Here is a 19,083-nt window from a genome sequence, read left to right as displayed (position 1 = left end):
CGCAAAGCAACAAGGTTTCCATAAATTTATCATTGATGTGGACTCCAAAATCATCATAGAACTTGTTAGCCAAAAAAGAATTGTGGACAACACTGGACCAACACTTCTTAAGAATATCAAGAAATTAATCAGCTCTCATTTTGAGTTCAAAATTCGTCACAATTTCAAGAAGACAATGGACTTGGTGATATGTTTGCCAATGTTGGCCTAGTGAAGCATTTAGATACTACGTTGTACTTGTAGCCTCTTAGAGAATTATCTTGTGTTTTGCTTAATGATAAGTTGGGGTAGTAAATTTTAGACGTTAATTTTTTTTAGTTTTGTACTTTCTATTTACCCAAAAAAAAGAGAGAAAAAAAATTCGAAACAAAGTTGTTGATGTACTTTGGCCCAAGTTTCACATGAATGTACTTATACAATAATGAGTATTTTTCAATAAATTCCAAAACTGTGCAGACAACTGAAACTTTTGGAATATCACGTATGTACGTGTGCTTTGCATGAAAGTACGCGTATTCTACTTATACATAAAAATACACATGGAGTAGAATTTCGTGTACGGTTGAAATCAATTCTTCGACGCTTGGGCATTCTGAATAGGAATTTTACAAAATATGAAAATGGGATGGGCATAAGAGGGTACCTAATCCACCATACCTAGAGGGGATGTGATGAGTTTAACATTTCCAGTAACGGGGCAAGTTTGGGCCAAATTGGTAAGAACTTTATAGAATTGGGATGGAGTGGAGATTGTAAAGTCGCGAAAGCTGATCAGAACGCTTTAAGATTGTTAGGGTTTACATAATCTGTGAAGCCCAAAGCAAAATGAAACAATCCTAACAATTTCAGTAACAACTAACAACTGCCATTTCAAATCTAACTTGCCATTTTAAGATTGTTAGGGTTTAGATTTCTACGACGACCGATCTTAATTCCTTTTATGCAATTATATATATATATATTCATTCTATAGGTTTTTTGTTAGAAATCTACGGTGCATAATTTTTGAATAAATGGGTGCATTTGCAAATTTTGAAGTGATTTATTTTGTATCTATAGCGAGATAAGTGTTTATAAAAAAAAAACTTTCGACCATGGGTTGCGCGTGCCCTACTATTCTTTTTATTAGGTTTATTGCCGGTAAAAAAAAAAAGATAGCATAATTCTCACCAATTACTTTCCTTTTATTTCTTCAGTGAAATCATGTAAAAATACTTTATTATATAAGTTGAGCACTTGAAGTGTGAGTTAAGCTCGATGGCAAAATGTCGTATGGACTATGGAGGGGACTTGTTACCTTGAAAATATAGTGGGATCAACCATTCCAAAAAAAAAAAAAAAAACAACCATGTAGTTAGTCAAGTGGCCCAATTTAGTTTGCCAGACAAATGCCACAGGTTTCCTCAGTCTATATTCAATTTCAAGAAATCTCAATAAGTTTGTGAAAGGCGGGTTTGAATATAGGTGTATTGTTTAGTTTTAGTCTTCCTTACTTGCACCTGGTAGAGTTGCGGCTAAACCCAACATTCCGACAGCGAGTAAAGCATGACTCAACCCCATTCAAATTCTTTATTGAAAAAAAAATGAGAGAGAGACTTAAAAGGGTATGATATAATAACAAATTTCCATTTGATGATTTTTTTCTTCTTTTGTTTACATTGTAGCTTTTATAGTTGACTTAAATGATCCATCCACCCTTAGCCTTTTTAAAATTTTTGAAAATCAATATGTCCAATGATGTACGATTTTTTCAATTTTAAGAATCTTCCTTTTAAGTTTGCAAAGAAAGTCATAAGTACAAAAAGTAAGGGCCTGTTTGGCAACGTGCTTAAACAAAGGTCTTTAGATTCCGATTTTTGTTTAGGAATCGCCTTGGGACGAGAATCGCGTTTGATAAAATTTTTGTTCCCGAGAACAATTTTGGACAAGATTTGAGAATAAAAAAAAATTTGATTCTCCGTCCGAGAATCAAAAAAAGAATCAAAATGGTGAAACCCTCACTCTTCCCTTTCGTCATCCCGGTTGCCGTCCGCCACCGTCCGCCACCGCCCGCCGCTGCCGTCCGCCGCTGGTCACCGGTCCGGTGAGGTCGCCGGAGGCAAGCCCGGCCCACCGGCGAGCCTCGCGTGATCGGGCGAGGTCAAGCCTCGCCGATGGCCAAGCGAGCCTCGCCCGGGTGAAGCTCGCCGGCCACCTGGCGAGGCTCGCCTAAGCTCGCCGGCCTCGCCAGGCCGGGCGAGGCCGAGCCTCGCCCGGGCGAGCCTCGCCCCGCTAGCGAGGCTCGGCCGAGGGCCGACCTGAGGGCCGGCGATGCTCCGTGAGCGTCACCGGCTAGATGAAGAAGAAGAAGAATAGGAAAAAAAGTAAAAAATTATTTAAAAATTAAAATAATTTAATTTGGAACATAATCAATTAACACGGTATCAAACATAATTCTATTTCAGAATAAAAAATTTTGGATAGTTACCAAACGCACTTTTTTACTCAGAATCAGTTTCCGGGAATAGAATAAAAAATAATCATTTCTAGTTAGAATCAGCTCCCCGGAACATAATCGTTACCAAGCGCGCTTTAAGTAACAATACCTTCAAACAAAATTAATTTTTAAGAGTGTTGACAAATGAGTAAAAGATAGAGCAGAGCATTGCTCAAATGTACATTAAAATATTTCGACTACTACCGCATAAAAAGTCAAGCGGAAGGAGCCCTCTAACGTGAGACGACTCCTTGACTCGCTCGTTTTGCTTTTTGGAGCTGTTAGGGTTAGGCCGATTGATGGCCTTTTTCCAAGCCTGTTCTAGTCTAGATTTTCTATTTTAGAGCTTTTTGGACATTTATCCCAATTTCGAGAATTTCGAAATCCAAAGAAAGGGAAGAAGTGGGGAATGTCCACTTTCTAAAATGTTAAAGAACTGGGGATTATGGTGTAATTGCAGAACAAAATTGCAGCAGATCCCAAAGAACTGGGGGGCTTTTTGCCTCTGGTACGCGGGCCTCGCTCGTGTCATGAAGAATTGAGATTAGCAACCAAATTCTATTTCGTGGCAACTTCAATAGATGTCCCTCTTTACTGATATTGTCCTGCTACATTGTGCCTCGTTAAGCCACGGCAAAGCTCCACCGCACGTACCTCCGACGCACAGAGTTAAAAGAAGTCAATGCCGTTCTTCTAAGAGCTTGCGGTTGTCGGAACGTTTCTGATTCTACGGACGTGAGGTACCATTACAAGATAAATGTTCAAAAAAGGTTTTCACCGCACGTACTCTGAGCTTGCTTATCGATCGGGATGGACTTTGGCCTAATATCCAATGTGACTTCTGAATTTTAAATTTGTTCAATGTAATTCAAGATCTATAAATTCTATTAATGAATTTTTAATTTATTTAATATGATTCCTCGACTTTCAATATATATATTCGATTGAATTCCTGAGCTATATGAAAACATTTAATATTGTATTTTTAATAATTTAGGCTAAAGGACAACCTCGATCATTTTCATGTAGTTCACGGACTAAATTTAATACGTAATAAAAATTTAATGTTCACATCGAATAAATTAAAAGTCGATGGACCAAATTACACATTGGGTTATAGTTTAGGAATTACACTAAATAAATTACAAGTTTTGGGACTGTGCTGCACCTCAAGTCAAAATTCACGAACCATTCATGTTGTTTTCCCTTATTGTTAAGAAGACAATGCCGTTCTCCTTCGAGGCCTCTTGTGGCTTGTCACAACATGTCCGCTTCCGCGAATGCGACCGAACACCATCCTCGTCTGAGAAAGGCAGATGCATATTTGTTCGGAAAGCTCAGACGTTGGATTTGAGATGCTTTGGTAACTAAGATACAGCAGCTCTCCATGTGTTGGATCCTAACCATCGCTAATTTTTTTTTTTCAAAATATTGAAAATTTGGTACATAAAACCATATACAATTGTTGTTTTCATTTTATAGGCTTCCTTTAAAAAAAAAATCGAAAGGAAATTTTCAATTGAAAAAAGTAACAGTACTTTCAAATAAAAGTGCTCATCGAGCGTGTCCGGAACGAAATAGAAAGTTGGATCTAACATGCTACCTCGGCCAATTGATGGCCCTTTCCCAAGCATGTTTTGGTCTAGATTTTTTATTTTAGAACTTTTTGGACATTTATCCTAATTACGAGAGTTTCGAAATCTGATGAAAGGGAAAAAGTGGGGAATATCCACTTTCTAAAATGTTGAAAAACTGGGGGATTATGGTGGAATTGCGGGACAAAATTACAGCAGATCCCACTGCCAATGGGGAGCTTTTTGCCTCTGGTACGTGGGCCGCGCTCATGTCATGAAGAATCGAGATTAGCAAACGTACCTCGTTAAGCCACAGTAAAGCTCCACCGCACGTACCTCGAACGTACAGAGTTAAAAGAAGTCAATGCCGTCCTTTAAAGGGCCTGCGGTTGTCATAACGTGTTCGATTCTACGGACGAGAATCGAACACAAGGTAACATTACGAGGCACATGTTCAAGAAAGGTTTCCATCACACATACCCCGAGCCTACTTATTCATAAAGATGAATTTTAACCTAATGTATTAATATGATTTCTAAACTTTAAATTTTTTCAATATGAATCAGGGTTTATAAATTTTATCCCTAAAATTTTAATTTATTTAATGTAATTTCTCGACTTTCGATATTTATTTAACTTAGTCCTTGAATATTTAATATTATCTTTTCACTAATTCAAGCTCAAGGGCAACATTGATCATTTTTGTATAGTTCATGGACTAAATTGAATAAATAATAAAAGCTCAACGATCATATCCAATAAATTAAAAATCGATAATTCAAGCCTCTTGTATAATTCATGGACTACATTGATCATTTTTGTATGATTCAGGCTACAGTTTTGGGATCCCAATGAACAAATTACAAGTTCTAGGATCGTATTGCACATCGAGTCAAAATTTACGAACCATTCATGTCGTTTTCCCTTCTCGTTAAGAAGACAATGCCGTTCTCCTTTGAGGCCTCTTGTGGCTTATCACGACACGTCCGTTTCTGCGAATGTTACAAAACACCGCGCGAGACACGTTAGTTGTTTGAGAAAGGCAGATGCATATTTGTCCGGAAAGCTTAGACGTTGGATTTGGGATGCTTTGGTAACTAAGGTACAGCAGCTCTCCAAGTGGCTGCGGAAGATGTTCGATTTCGCGACTGTTTCGAGCCTTGGAAAGGACGTCGGAGAACCTGAGTATAGGCAGCGACAGACGACGGCCCTACGATCAGCGGATGTGGCATGAATCGATGTCCGGATGATCCCACGAGCTGTTTTCTCACTATGTTTCTGATCTAATTGGGCTCCCTTCATTTGTTAACCATTTGCCGACGCAAGGAATATGCCATTCAATTATACTTTTCAGAAAGCATGGCAACATCCACATGATCTATTTTTAATAATACCGATCAATCGTGGGTTTTTGGTTTTTCTGGCACCTCGTGGCTTTCCTACTAGAACATGGTGGAGCACGGACTCAGTTATTTAGTAGTTAATGCTTTGTTGGCATCTTAAACTGAACATTCTACACCGAGTAAAGTAGAGCCCAAATTTATCTTTACTTTTCTTTTGCGCGATTTTTTTTTATCGTGTATTATTTTGTAAATAATGTAATTTTCTACTTGATTTTTATTTGATCCTAACCATCCTTCGTTTAAAAAAAAATTGAAAGGAAATTTTAATTGAAAAAAGTAACAGTACTTTTAGATTGAACTGCTCATCGAGCGTGTCAGGAACAAAGTAGAAAGTTGGATCTAACATACTACCCAGGCCAATTGCCACTCGTATGTATGTCGAAATGCTTTGATTAGGATCGAATAAACATTAAGCAGGTCAAGTCTTTTAACGTGAGACCATTTCCTTCCGAGCATGTTCTTGTTAAAATATTTCAATTGAGACCGAATAAACGTTGATGGTCATTCCCTATCTCACATGTTTGCTCTCCAGAGCTGTTGGGCAATAGGCTGATGATATTTTTCAAGCATGTTCTTGTCTGGACTTTTTTTTTTTTTAAAGTAAAGAGTTAATCGACTTCAGAGCTGAGACTTAGAACATTAATTAGAGTTTGTTTATTTGAAAGAAAAACTGTTTTCTAAAAATTATTTTTTAACTTTATGATATTTAGATGACGAAAACTTATCGATATACAGAAAATGTTTTTCATCCAGAATAACAAACTTGGATGAATTTTTCTTAAATAATAAAACAAATAAAAACTGTCCATCTTTCTTAAAATTGATTTTCATAAAAATAATATGGTTTTTATTAGGAAGTTTTCGGTGATTAAAAGATCCGACAAAAAAGTATGTGTAACTTTCCACAGTCAGCATCCGTCGAATGAAAACGTCTTATGTAATTCGCGATGGACAGAAGGGTCAAGGTTGAGATCTCCAAGATCTGAAGAAAGCGAAAAAAGTAGGAACATGCCCACCTTCGTAAATTACGATGGTAAATCAGGGATTAGGGTGTAATTTGCAGACATAAATAATGTAATTTTCTACTTGATTTTTATTTGATCCTAACCATCCTTCATATAAAACTGTTGTTTTCATTTTAATAGGCTTCCTTTTAAAAAAATGAAAGGAAATTTTAAATTGAAAAGAGTAACAATACTTTCAAATAGAACTGCTCATTGAGTGTGTTAGGAACGAAGCAGAAAGTTGACGCTACCCAGGCCGATTGCCACTCATATGTACGTCGAAATGCTTTGATTGGGACCGAATAAACATTGAGCAGGTCAAGTCTTTTGACGCGAGACCATTTCCTTCCCTCACCTGTTTGCTCTCTCGAGCCGTTTGGCAATAGGTTGATGGTCTTTTCCAAGCATGTTCTTGCGATTGAGACCGAGCCTTTTGATGTGAGACCATTCCCTATCTCACATGTTTGCTCTCCAGAGCCATTGGGCAATAGGTTGATGATATTTTTTGAGCATGTTCTTGTTTGGATTTTTTTTTTTAAGTAAAGAGTTAATCGACTTCGGAGCTGAGATTTGTAATATTAATTAGAGTTCATTTATTTGAAAGAAAAACTGTTTTCTAAAAATTATTAACTTTTTGATATTTGGATGACGGAAAACTTATTAATATACAGAAGCTGTTTTTCATTGATCGAGAATAATAAACTTGGATGAATTTTTCTTAAATAATAAGACAAATAAAAACTGTCCATCTTTCTTAAAATTGATTTTCATAAAAATAATATGGTCTTTATTAGGAAGTTTTCGGTGATTAAAAGATCCGACAAAAAAGTATGTGTAACTTTTCACCGTCAGCATCCGTCGAATGAAAACGTCTTACGTAAATCGCGATGGACAGAAAGGTCAAGGTCGAGATCTCCAAGATCTGAAGAAAGCGAAAAAAGTAGGAGATATGCATGCCCACCTTCGTAAATTAGGATGGTAAATCAGGGATTAGGTTGTAAATTGGAGACGTAGATTACAGCAGATCCCCACTGATGGAGGCATTCATGCCCGTGCCCCCCCCTTCCCCGGCAAATCGTACGTGGGCCCCGGCCATCGAAAGATTGGCAAGCAAAGCTGCTTGGGTGGAGTTCCATGGGAATTCCAATTGGAAGTTCCTCGTTGCGTCGGTCCCTCGTTCACTTATGAATCTCCAGTTGCTGTTCTACCTAATCTGGTGCTTGTTCTTCTAGGTAATTTGTGGCTTGTCATGTCCGGTTTTGCGAACTGTGAGGATGCGCCATGCGAAATCAATCATCACATTGTTTGAAGAAAGAGGCACTGTTCTTTAGCAACAGAGATGTTCAATTTCAGGCGAGCGGATCAAGCACCATCGGAAAGGAATTAGGAGAACTTGTATGTGCAAAAGCGAACGGGTTCTTGGTTGGTGGACGTGGCGTTTTCGAGGGGGGAAGAGGAAAAGCGGGGAGCTATCTTTATTTGAATAGGTTCTGAAATTTTGATTTAGGACGAAATTTTATTGAGAGCTGCCGATGTGAAAAGGTATAAAGATATTTTCACATTAATAGAAAATGTAGTCACGATGAGATATAAATAGATAAAATAATAGAGGGGTAAAAGTAATAGCTTGCGTCGTAACTGACGTCGCAATGATGTTCTCTTTGAATGTTCAACGTGGTTGCTAACACATGGTTAAATAGCTGTATCGATATTGTCCCGCCATGTATTGACATAAGGAAAATGCCAAGTGATTATACTTTTCAACAGGATGTGAACATCTATCCTAAGTACTCACGCTGTGTGTGTTGTCGTTATCCTTAAACGTTTCAATAAAGAATTTCGGCATTATTACAATATAATATTAGTACGAAGCTATAATGATTTATTATTTTATAATTTTATTATGAACAGGGAAAAAACTCATGTATAGTAAAAAGACTAGTTAAATTACGAGATGTTATACGAAAACCGTTTTACCATGTAGTTACTTAATTATGTCACTGATTCGTGCTATCTAATGAAAATTCGCGATAATGTTATACTTATTTATGTGAATATGAAATGAACTGGATGCAATTTGGCATATACATGACTCTCGACATGTCTGAAGAAAAAAAATTGTGAAACGAAGTTGTTGATGATGTACTTGTACTCAAGTATCGCATGAATGTACTTGAGTACAACTACGTCAAGAAAGTGCGGGAGGCGGAAACTTTTGGAAAAATCACGCATGCACGTGTGCTTTGCGTGAAAGTACGCGTATTCTACTTATACGTAAAAGTATACGTGGAGTAGAAGGTTAGCATACGGTTGCAATCAATCTTAAATGCTTAGACATTCTAAATAGGATTTTTTACCAGGTACGAAAGTGGGACGGATATAATAGAGTACCTAATCCACCGTACCTAGACGAGATGTAAATGAGTTTAGCGTTTCGAGCAACAGGACAAGTTTGGGGCAACTTGGTAAAGACATTATAGAATTGGGACGGATTTGAGATTGTAGAGTTCTGAAGGCTGATTAGAACGCTTCTTGTAAGAAATAAATAATTGTGCATTTTTTTCTTCTTTATACCCTTAGGTGATTTAGTAAATTTACATAATTACCCAACATACTAAGAATTTTTGGGGAAGGTTTTTTAGATTTAGTTTACGGTGTAAACTTGAAAGTTGAACTCGGTAAATCACTTGCAAGCCATGCTCACACTGAAAAACTTAGGTTACTTATATAATTTGTGAAGCCCAAAGTAAAATGAAACAATCCTAACATTTTCATTAACAAATATCATTTTGAGGGTGCGAATGATAGCTATTCTGGCCATAAATTGATTTTTGAAAGAAAAATAGATTTTTCAATTTCAATTATTGGATGAGTTTTTAAGCAAAAATTCATGTTTGATAACGACATCATAATAGAATTTCGTTTGACAACAATACAAAAATTCCTTCTTCCGGGTGGTGGCAGATCGACAGATGCTGGCGATAGGTAGCGACGGATGGTGACTAGTAGTGGTAGACAATAGCAAACGGCAACAACAAGCAGTGATGGACATTGGGCGACGAGTGGATGGTGGCGGCGAACAGCGGCAGCGGCGGTGGTAAGAGATTGGCAGTGGTGGGCGACTAGTGGACAGTGGGTGGCAGCAAGTGACTAAGCGGACGACGATAGTAGACAACGGTTGGGCAGTAGTGAACATCAAGCTATAGTAGACAACAATCAGGTAGCAACGAACAATGGGCAATGTGCGGCGGCAAGCGACCGACGAATGGCGGTGATGAATGACGAGCAATGATTGGTGGACGACAACGGTAGACAGCGGGCGGTAGCGGACATCGGTCGATGGATGGCGATTGAGCGTACAGTGGACAATGGTCGGCTAGTAGTAAGGATAAACGATGAGAAGTGTTTTTATTTTTCATTTGTATTCCAAATTTATTTTTGGAGTAAAAATCTATTATAAAATTAGAAAAATGAAATAGTTTTATCAAATAGATTTCTGTTCTAGAAATAAATTTGAAATAGAAAAATAGTTTTGGAATGAAAATATAATGATTATCATGTATACCCTAATTGTAACTTGCCATTTTAAGATTGTTAGGTTTTAGATTTCTATAACGACGGATCTCAATTCTTTTTTACAATTTTATAATTTTTCATTCTATAGGTTTGCTGGTTAGAAATGTACGGTGCACGATTTTTGAATATATAGCTGCATTTGCAAGTTTTGAGGTGATTTATTATGTATCTATAGCGAGATAATTGTTTATAAAAAAATTTCGACCATGGTTGCGGGTGCCCTACTTTTTTTTTTATTAGGTTTATTGCCGGTGAAAAAAAAAAGATGGCATAATTCCCACTAATTACTTTCTTTTTTATTTCTTCAGTGGAATCATGTAGAAATACTTTACTATATAAGTTGAGCACTTGATGGATGAGTTAAGCTCGATGGCAACATGTTGTACGGAGGGAACTTGTTATATTGAAAATATAGAAGGATCCACCATTCAAAGAACAATTATGCAGTTAGTTGAGTGGCCCAACCTAATTTGCAAGATGAATGCTACAAATTTCCTCAATCTATATTCGATTTTAGAAATCTCGATGACTCTACGAAAGGCGGGTTTGACTATTGGTGTACCATTTAGTCTTAGTCTTCCTTGATCGCACTTGGTAGAGTTGCGGTTAAACCCAACATTCCAATAGCAAGTAAAACATGTCTCAAACTCCGTTTAAATTCTTTTCTTTAAAGAGAGAGAGAGAGACTTAAAAAGGGTCTAATTTCAAGAATAACAAATTTCCATTCGATGAATTTTTTTTCTTTTGTTTATATTGTAGCTTTTATAGTTGACTTAGATGATTCAATCACCCTTACCATTTTAAAATACCTAAAAATCAACATGGGAGACAATATACGGTTTTTTCGATTTTAAAGAATTCTCTTTTTCAGTTTGAAGGGAAAGTCATAATTACAAAAAGGTAAGTAATAGTACTTTCAAACAAAATAAATTTTTTGGAGTGTCCACAAATGAGGAAAAGATCGGATCTAACATGTCGCTCCGACAGGCCATTGCTCAAATGTACTTCACAATGTTTCGACGAGGATCGGACAAAAGTTGAGTGAAAGGAGACTTCTAACGTGAGGCCCCTCCCTGGCTTGGCCGTTTGCTTTTCCGAGCCGTTAGGCTTATAGGCTGATCGATGGCCTTTTCTGAGCATGTTCTGGTCTAGATTTTCTATTTTAAAGCTTTTTGGACAATTATCTCGATTTTGAGAATTCCAAAATCTGAAGAAAGGGAAAAAGCGGGAAATATCCACCCTCTAAAAAGTCGACAGGCTGGGGATTGCGCTGCAATTGCAGACTAGCAGACAAAGGTTTTTCTGGTGGAAGGGCAATTGGATGTCCGTCGTTACTGATATTGTCCCGCTGCATTGCACCTCCTTGAGCCGCAGTAAAGCTCCACCGCACGTATCTGCAACGTATAGAGTCAAAAGAAGTCAATGCCGTTCTTCTAGGGGCTTGCGGTTGTCGTAACATGTTGACTGATCCTACGGACGCGACGTAACATTACGAGGTACATGTTCTCAAGAAAGGTAGATGCATATTTACTCCACCCCACGTGTCACGTACCCCCACGCTTACTTCTCATTAGCGTACCCCTCCCTCACTATGTTTCTGGTGTCTGATTTGGCTCCCTCCATTTGCATGATTTGACTAAGTACCATGTAACTATTTGCCGACGTAAGGAATATGCCATTCAATTATACTTTTGAAAAAGGATGGCCACATCCATAAGGTCTATTTTCTAATATCGATTAACCGTGAGTTTTCGTTTTTTCGATCCATTTTCTGTCGGAGAAAATCTTGATTACTCTGTGGAAGACACATGCCTAGTCTTAAAAGTATCGCCGGCCTTAGGTTTCCCCACTTGCACCTAGTGGCATTTCTACACGAACATGGTGGAGCTGCGTTGAGGGACTCGCTCATTGAGAAGTTAATGTTTCGTAGGTGTCTTAAATCGAACATTCTATAGCTAGTAGGGTAGATCTCTTAGTCTATTCTTCTTTTTTTGTGTAATTTTTTTTATTGTGTATTATTTTGTAAATAATGTAATTTTATAATTGATTTTTATTTGATTCTAACCATCCTTAATTTTTTTAGAATATTTAAAAATTGAAATGTAAAATTATACACACTTTTTTTTTTTTTCATTTTATAGGCTTTCTTTTCTTTATAATTGGAAGGAAAGTTTTGAGTAAAAAATGTAACAACACCTTCAAATAAAAGTACTCATTGAGCATGTTCGGAACAAAGCAGAAAGTCGAATCTAATATGCTACCCAGGCCAATCGTTGTCTAGATGTACATCAAATTGTTTCAATTGAGACTAGATAAACGTTGAGCAGGTCAGAGCCTTTTGATGCAAGACCATTCCCTAGCTCGCCCATTTGCTCTTCGGAGTTTGCTGGCTTTTTTCAAAGCATGTTAATTGACTTCAGAGCCAAGATATATAATATTAATTAGAGTGTGGATGTTTGAAAGGAAAGTGTTTTCAAAAAATTAATTTTCAACTTGACAGAAAACTTCTCAATATCTAAAAATCGCCTTCCATAGGGTGAAAATAACAAGTTAGATTAATTTTTCTCTAATCACAAAGCAAATGAAAATATACTATTTTCCTTAAAAATGACATTAATAAAAAAATAATTTTTTTCATCGTGAAGTTTTGAACAATATAAACGCACTCTAAATTCTGAAATCCGAGAAAAAAGTACATAGGGCTATTCATGGTCACTATCCGCCGACTGAAAAGGTCCTATGTAATTCGCGATGGACAGAAAGGTCAAAGTTTTGAGATCTCCAAGGTCTGAAGAAAGCGAAAAAAGTGGGAGACATACCCACTTGTTTGTAAATTACGATGACAAATCAGGGATTAGGGTGTAATTTGCAGAAACAGATTAAAGCGGTTCCCCCATTAACGGGGGCATTCATGCCCTTGGGCCCCTCGTTGAGAGAATGGCAAGCAAAGCCGTCCGGGTGGGATTCCAAAAGTTCCTTCCCGCGTCGTCCGCACAATCTGTTTACTGTTCTACCTAATTCGATGCTTGTTATTCTGGGAATTTATGGCTTGTCATGTCCGGTTCTGCGAACCGTGAGGATACACCATGCGAAATCCATCACATCATTTGAAGGAAGATGCACCGTTGTCTAGCAACGAGATGTTCAATTTCAGGCGAGCGAATGGAGCATCACTGGAAAGGTGATCAAGGAGAACCAGCAAATGCGAAAGCAAACAGGTTCGTGGTTGGTGGACCGCGCACCTTCGAGGGGGGAAAGAATAATATAAGGGAGCTGTCTTTATTCGAACAAAGCTCGGACTTTGATTTAAGACATATTTTATGGAGAGCCGCAGATGTCAAAAGGCATAGAAATATTCCCACCATCATAGAGATACCCACGTATGAAAAATATGGCTATGATAGGGGTAAAAATAAGTAAAATAATATAATGACGGTAATAGCTCGCATGGCTGTAGCTGCTGTCAGATCGATGTTCTTTTCATACACTGAACGCGGTTGTTATTGCATGATTTAACTACTATATCGGTGATTCCCTGGCTACCTTTCGACACGGGGAAAATGCCAAGTAATTGAGACTTTTCAACGGTAATGTGAACATCGCAGCCAACCAAGTGCGGGCGGAATCAGAACTTGATAGGGCCAAGGTCACGCAGTCGTTTCACAAAATTAATAGACGAAACCCTTCCTGTTATATTCAATATGAAAAGGGGAGGGGGGGGTGTGTGCTTTGGAAGAATTCAGAAATGGAAAAAAAAGTAGAAACAGGAAATTGGCGTGTAGTGGCGGGCCGCGTTGAAGGCGTGGTAGATGCCAGGAGAATGATAATCAGTGCTAGGACCACCGCAGAGAGAGAGAGAGAGAGAGAGAGAGAGAGAGAGAATGAGAGAGCTTCGTGCCCTGTCGGGTGGTTATCGGTGTCAGCATCTGCCTTGCATCACCAAGGATGGCCACTTCCTCTCTCTCCCTTTGTCTTCCCGAAGCACCATCTGAAGATCTTTGGATTCTCGTTAGAGCGACCAGCCAAAAATCATCTCCCGACAACCAATCAGAAGACAAAGCCGGGAAATGCTCTCTCACCGCACACGCACACCCCCACTATCGTTTTACCTGTTCTTGTCTCAGGCGTCGCTAGTTCATTAGGCTGCTGCTCCTACTAGGCGTTAGCCTGATTCTCGGACCTAGGCTGTTTAGAGGCGAGAGATCGGGTTCTTCTGGTTCTGAACAAGCATGTTCTCCAAAAGGGTCTGTCGCTAAACTCCCAAAATAGCTTCTTTCTGTCGTTCTCGTGACTTCTCGTGCGGGTTGGGCCAGCTTGGTGTACGCTTTTAGCGGCAAGGGCAAAAAGAAGCCTTTTAGGAGGATGCAAACAAGCACCGGCATGGTCTGGCTCGTGGCGCTGCTGGTTTTGCAAAGTGGGTCGGGCTTGTTCGGAGCCAGCACGAATGCTTCCGCAAGGCCGGAGTTCGTTAACGTTGGGGGTGTCTTCTCTGTCAACACCCTGATCGGCTCAGTGGCTAAAGTGGCTGTTCTTGCTGCGGTTGAGGATGTGAACTCTGACCCATCAGTTCTTGGTGGAACCAAGCTGAAGGTCATGATACATGACACCAACTACAGTGGCTTTCTGGGCATAGTTGAGGGTAAGTCCATGTTTTTTTGTCGTGATGTCTGTTTATGCTTGTTATGGAGTGTGTGTGCGTCAGTAGATTCTGAGTTCGTAGCTGAATTGAATACTTCCTTTCAGCTTTACAGTTCATGGAGAGTGACACCGTCGCCATAATTGGACCCCAAACTTCGGTCACTGCTCATGTGATATCGCACATTGCGAATGAATTGCAAGTCCCTCTGCTCTCGTTTTCAGCCACGGACCCGACCCTGGCCTCGCTTCAGTTCCCTTACTTCATAAGGACCGCGCAGAACGATCTGTTTCAGATGGCCACCATAGCGGCGATGGTGGAGTTTTACGGATGGAGGGAAGTGACGGCCATCTATGTTGATGATGACCACGGGAGGAACGGTATTGCTGCATTGGCAGACAAGCTTGCGGAGCACCGCTGCAAGATCTCTTTCAAGGCACCGATGAGCCTTGATGCGACTCAGGACGATGTAACTGATGTTCTGGTGAAGGTGGCGTTGATGGAGTCGCGCATCATTGTTCTTCACACTTACAGCTCTCGGGGACCACAGGTGCTTAAAGTGGCCCAGTCTCTTGGAATGATGGGTAATGGATATGTTTGGATCACAACTAACTGGCTTTCGACGATCTTAGAGTCCAGCTCGCCCCTCTCTTCGGAGGATATGCAGATGTATGAGGGAGTCCTTTCGCTGACTCCATACACGCCAGACACTGAACTCAAGAGGAAATTCGTTTCTCGCTGGAGCAATTTGACTCGCACATTTTCGACTAATAAGACGTTGGGACTGAGTAGCTACGGCCTATATGCGTATGACACAGTTTGGATACTTGCTCGAGCACTTGACACGTTTTTCAATCAGGGTGGAGTCATTTCGTTTTCAAATGATTCGAGGTTGACCGGGCTAAAAGGGGGAAATCTGCACCTTGATGCTATGAGCATCTTCAACGGAGGGAAATTGCTGCGCGAATCCATTCTTCAAGTCAATGCGACGGGCATAACTGGCCCTATTCAATTCACTCCTGACAAAAACCTTATTCATCCAGCTTTTGAAATTATCAATGTGGCAGGCAATGGATATAGGAGGATCGGTTATTGGTCTAATTACTCTGGCTTATCGGTTGTGCCTCCCGAGATGCTGTACACAAGGCCTCCGAATCGTTCCAGCGCGAGCCAGCAATTGTACCCGGTTATCTGGCCTGGAGAAACAACACAGAAGCCTCGTGGTTGGGTTTTCCCAGACAATGGTAGGCACTTGAAGATTGGAGTCCCGTACAGAGCTAGCTACCGTGAATTTGTGTCGCCAGCAGAAGGCCAACCTGATATGTTCACTGGTTACTGCATCGAGGTCTTCATAGCCGCTTTGAACTTGTTGCCTTATGCCGTGCCTTATAAGTTCATCCCGTTCGGGGATGGTCACAGCAACCCAAGTGCCACGGAGCTTGTTCGATTGATAACAACCGGCGTTAGTGTGAATAAAGATCTCTTGCGAGTTTTAATTTGTTAGCCACTTGTTTCCTTGAGTGATTAGTTTTTTGCCCTCTCTGCAGACCTTTGATGCTGCAGTAGGAGATATTGCGATCACCACCAACAGGACTAAGATGGCGGATTTCACACAGCCATATATCGAGTCCGGGCTAGTCGTGGTTGCCCCTGTCAGGAAACAGGACTCTAATGCGTGGGCTTTCTTAAAGCCATTTACTTGGAAGCTATGGTGCGTGACGGCCTTCTTCTTCCTCATTGTTGGTTCAGTAGTGTGGATTCTGGAGCACAGGTTGAACAATGACTTCCGTGGACCTCTTAGGAGACAAATTATCACTATGCTCTGGTGAGTGGCCTTAAATTTTTCATAGCTAGCATAAGACAGACTAAAGATTTCGTTCATTGAGCAAAATTTGCTAGGGTTCAATCACTTACATAGTGAGAGCGAATCTGTTTGCTTAGTGTTTCCATCGCGAACCCCACATGACTAGTGTTTCCACCTCAATCACTGACTGCTGTAGTTCTACCCGGATCGATGGAAAATATGGAGAAACGTCTAAATACTCACAGCTCTAATTAATACACATGCTACTCTGGTTGAGTATTGGCAAGCTCGAACACATAAGACAGATATGAACACTCCACGGTCATGATCAAGCCCTTAAGTCCTCATATGAGATTCTTGATTTACTTGAAATCAGCTCACTGTTTACAGCTCCTAGTTTGACTAGATTAGATAGTCTAGGTAAGCGAGATTGAGTAAAGAATGAGAATCAATATGAGGTCGTGTAGCAATGTGAGTATTGAGAAGCTGGCTGCAAGCATAGGTCACTTAAACCAACCCCTCAGTGTCATCTCACGATTTTGGTTGGTCATAATCCATGAAGACGAGTAACATTTGTAATTTAAAAGAGCTCGACCAGGCTGATTGCGGGAGCTTAAGTGTTGTGGAGGTAGATGAGGTAACCTGTTCAAAACATTTGAATAGACATAAACACTTGCAGTTGCAGATGTCGAGACTTTATTGTCCTAGAGAATGGCATCTGTAGCTACATATTCTTATTGTATCCAAAAGAATGAAGAACGGAAAATTGACATTTTGCAGTATACACACGACTGCATCCGCCCGATGATTCCTAATTCACTTATCCTTTCATTCCGCAGGTTTAGCTTTTCAACTTGGTTTTTTGCTCATAGTAAGTTAACCTCTCCCCCCTCTCTCTGAGACATATATGCGCGTGTGCGCAAGTACCAAGAAATTGCCTCTCTCTATAAAACTCAATGTGCTATCTTGTTCGCAATCGCGCAGGAGAGAATACCGTGAGTGTGCTCGGTCGCCTTGTGCTGATCATATGGCTGTTTGTGGTTCTTATCATTAACTCAAGTTACACGGCGAGTCTGACCTCCATTCTCACAGTCCAGCAGCTTTCTTCTCCTATCAAAGGGATTGAAACATTAGTATCGAATAACGATCCCATAGGATACCAGAAGGAATCTTTCGTCCGCAGTTATTTGATAGAGGAACTCGGCATTCATGAATCCAGACTTGTTCCTCTCATCATGCCGGAAGATTATGCCAAGGCCTTGAGAGATGGTCCTAGCAAAGGCGGAGTCGCTGCGGTGATCGATGAGCGTGCATATATCGAGCTTTTTCTCTCGACTCGATGTGAATTCAGCATTGTGGGTCAAGAATTCACCAAAAATGGATGGGGATTTGTAAGTATCGATCTTTTTTTTATTCTTTTGACGAAAGTATCAGATAAAAAAATGTAGCTAGTCCATGGAAAAAGGCGAAGCACGCGTGACAGATGCATGACTTGTTGATCTTGTATCATTAAAAATGAATATATCAATACTGTCAATGCGTGGGATATATTGTTCTGTGAATCATTATTCTAACATGTCTGTAAATATATTGCGATGACCAGGCATTTCCACGGGACTCACCCTTGGCAGTTGATATGTCGACGGCAATCCTGAAGCTCTCGGAAAATGGTGATCTCCAACGGATACATGACAAATGGCTAATGAGAAGTGCCTGCACATCACAAGGGACGAAGCTCGCACTCGACCGTCTTCACCTCAAAAGCTTCTGGGGCCTCTTCGTTCTGTGCGGATCAGCTTGCTTCTTGGCCCTCATCATATATTTCCTGAGGATGGTCCGCCAGTTCGGTCGGCACTATTCCGAGGAACCAGAGAGCTCAACCTCGAGCTCCCGAATGAGCCGTCTACGGACGTTTCTCTCCTTCATCGACGAGAAGGAAGAGGTGGTGAAAAGCAGGTCCAAGAGGAGGCAAATGGAGGAGGCCTCCAACAGAAGCAATGATGAGGAAGGATCGGTGAATGGTACCAAGAAAAGGCATATTGAATACTCTTCAAACGACTTTAATCCTGCTAACCAAGCTTAGGTAAATGTAAATCCGTCTCAGAACTTTCACTCTTAGTCACGTGGAATCTTTCTGATATGGGATATCAAACCTCGTTATACTCTATAGATATGTCTATACTTATTGACAACTGTAAATTGTTGCGAGGCAGAAATTAAGTTTTTCTTTGGTTGAAAGAAAAATTGAGTTAAGGGTATGCTTTCCAGGGAAATTTTCATGACCAAGTATTTGTATCATATATAAACATGCTCAATTCTTATGCAGTGGGCTAAGTTTACTATGTAGAAATCTGAAATGTCTATGATGGAATCAGAAGAATTGGTTCCTAGTCACTGTCTAGTCTCTGTTAGAGCAGCAAGAACTGGTCTGCACGCTGCATTCTGATGTCATCCATCAAACATGTCTCCGCAGATGGCAAATTGGATAAGATCAAACTTCTGCTTCTCATTTTTTAGCACAATGAGACTGGCAAGGACTTAGCGATACGAAGAATATCGATTTTTACCAGTTGAAAGCAAAATCTAGGGGAGAATATATGCTGGCTGCAT

The 19,083-nt window shown here is 40.0% G+C and overlaps 1 protein-coding gene across 2 annotated transcripts; it reads left to right on the top strand.

Moving 5' to 3' along the window:
• Positions 1-13,854: 13,854 nt before the first annotated feature.
• On the top strand, positions 13,855-18,823 carry LOC104419571 (glutamate receptor 3.6). Of its 2 annotated transcripts, none has more exons than XM_018862766.2 (6): positions 13,855-14,672; positions 14,777-16,137; positions 16,217-16,494; positions 17,313-17,344; positions 17,458-17,864; positions 18,077-18,823. In XM_018862766.2, exons 1-6 carry the CDS (start codon positions 14,396-14,398, stop codon positions 18,554-18,556), a joined length of 2,835 nt encoding a protein of 944 aa, XP_018718311.1. In that variant the 5' UTR covers positions 13,855-14,395; the 3' UTR covers positions 18,557-18,823. The 2 variants fall into 2 exon arrangements, with proteins under 2 accessions (XP_018718311.1, XP_018718312.1); XM_018862767.2 differs by having other exon boundaries at positions 13,857-14,672; positions 14,777-16,131.
• Positions 18,824-19,083: the final 260 nt, after the last annotated feature.

Source organism: Eucalyptus grandis, chromosome 9 (assembly GCF_016545825.1).
Source record: "Eucalyptus grandis isolate ANBG69807.140 chromosome 9, ASM1654582v1, whole genome shotgun sequence".
Classification (NCBI taxonomy): Eukaryota; Viridiplantae; Streptophyta; class Magnoliopsida; order Myrtales; family Myrtaceae; genus Eucalyptus; species Eucalyptus grandis.
This window is presented reverse-complemented; position numbering and strand designations above follow the sequence as displayed.

Bases quoted from the DNA above. Each gene is read 5' to 3' on its own strand.
- LOC104419571 (XM_018862766.2), top strand. From the start codon at position 14,396: ATGCAAACAAGCACCGGCATGGTCTGGCTCGTGGCGCTGCTGGTTTTG. The intron at 17,345-17,457 runs GTAAGTTAACCT...GCAATCGCGCAG, and splicing joins AACTTGGTTTTTTGCTCATA to GAGAGAATACCGTGAGTGTG. The intron at 17,865-18,076 runs GTAAGTATCGAT...TGCGATGACCAG, and splicing joins CCAAAAATGGATGGGGATTT to GCATTTCCACGGGACTCACC.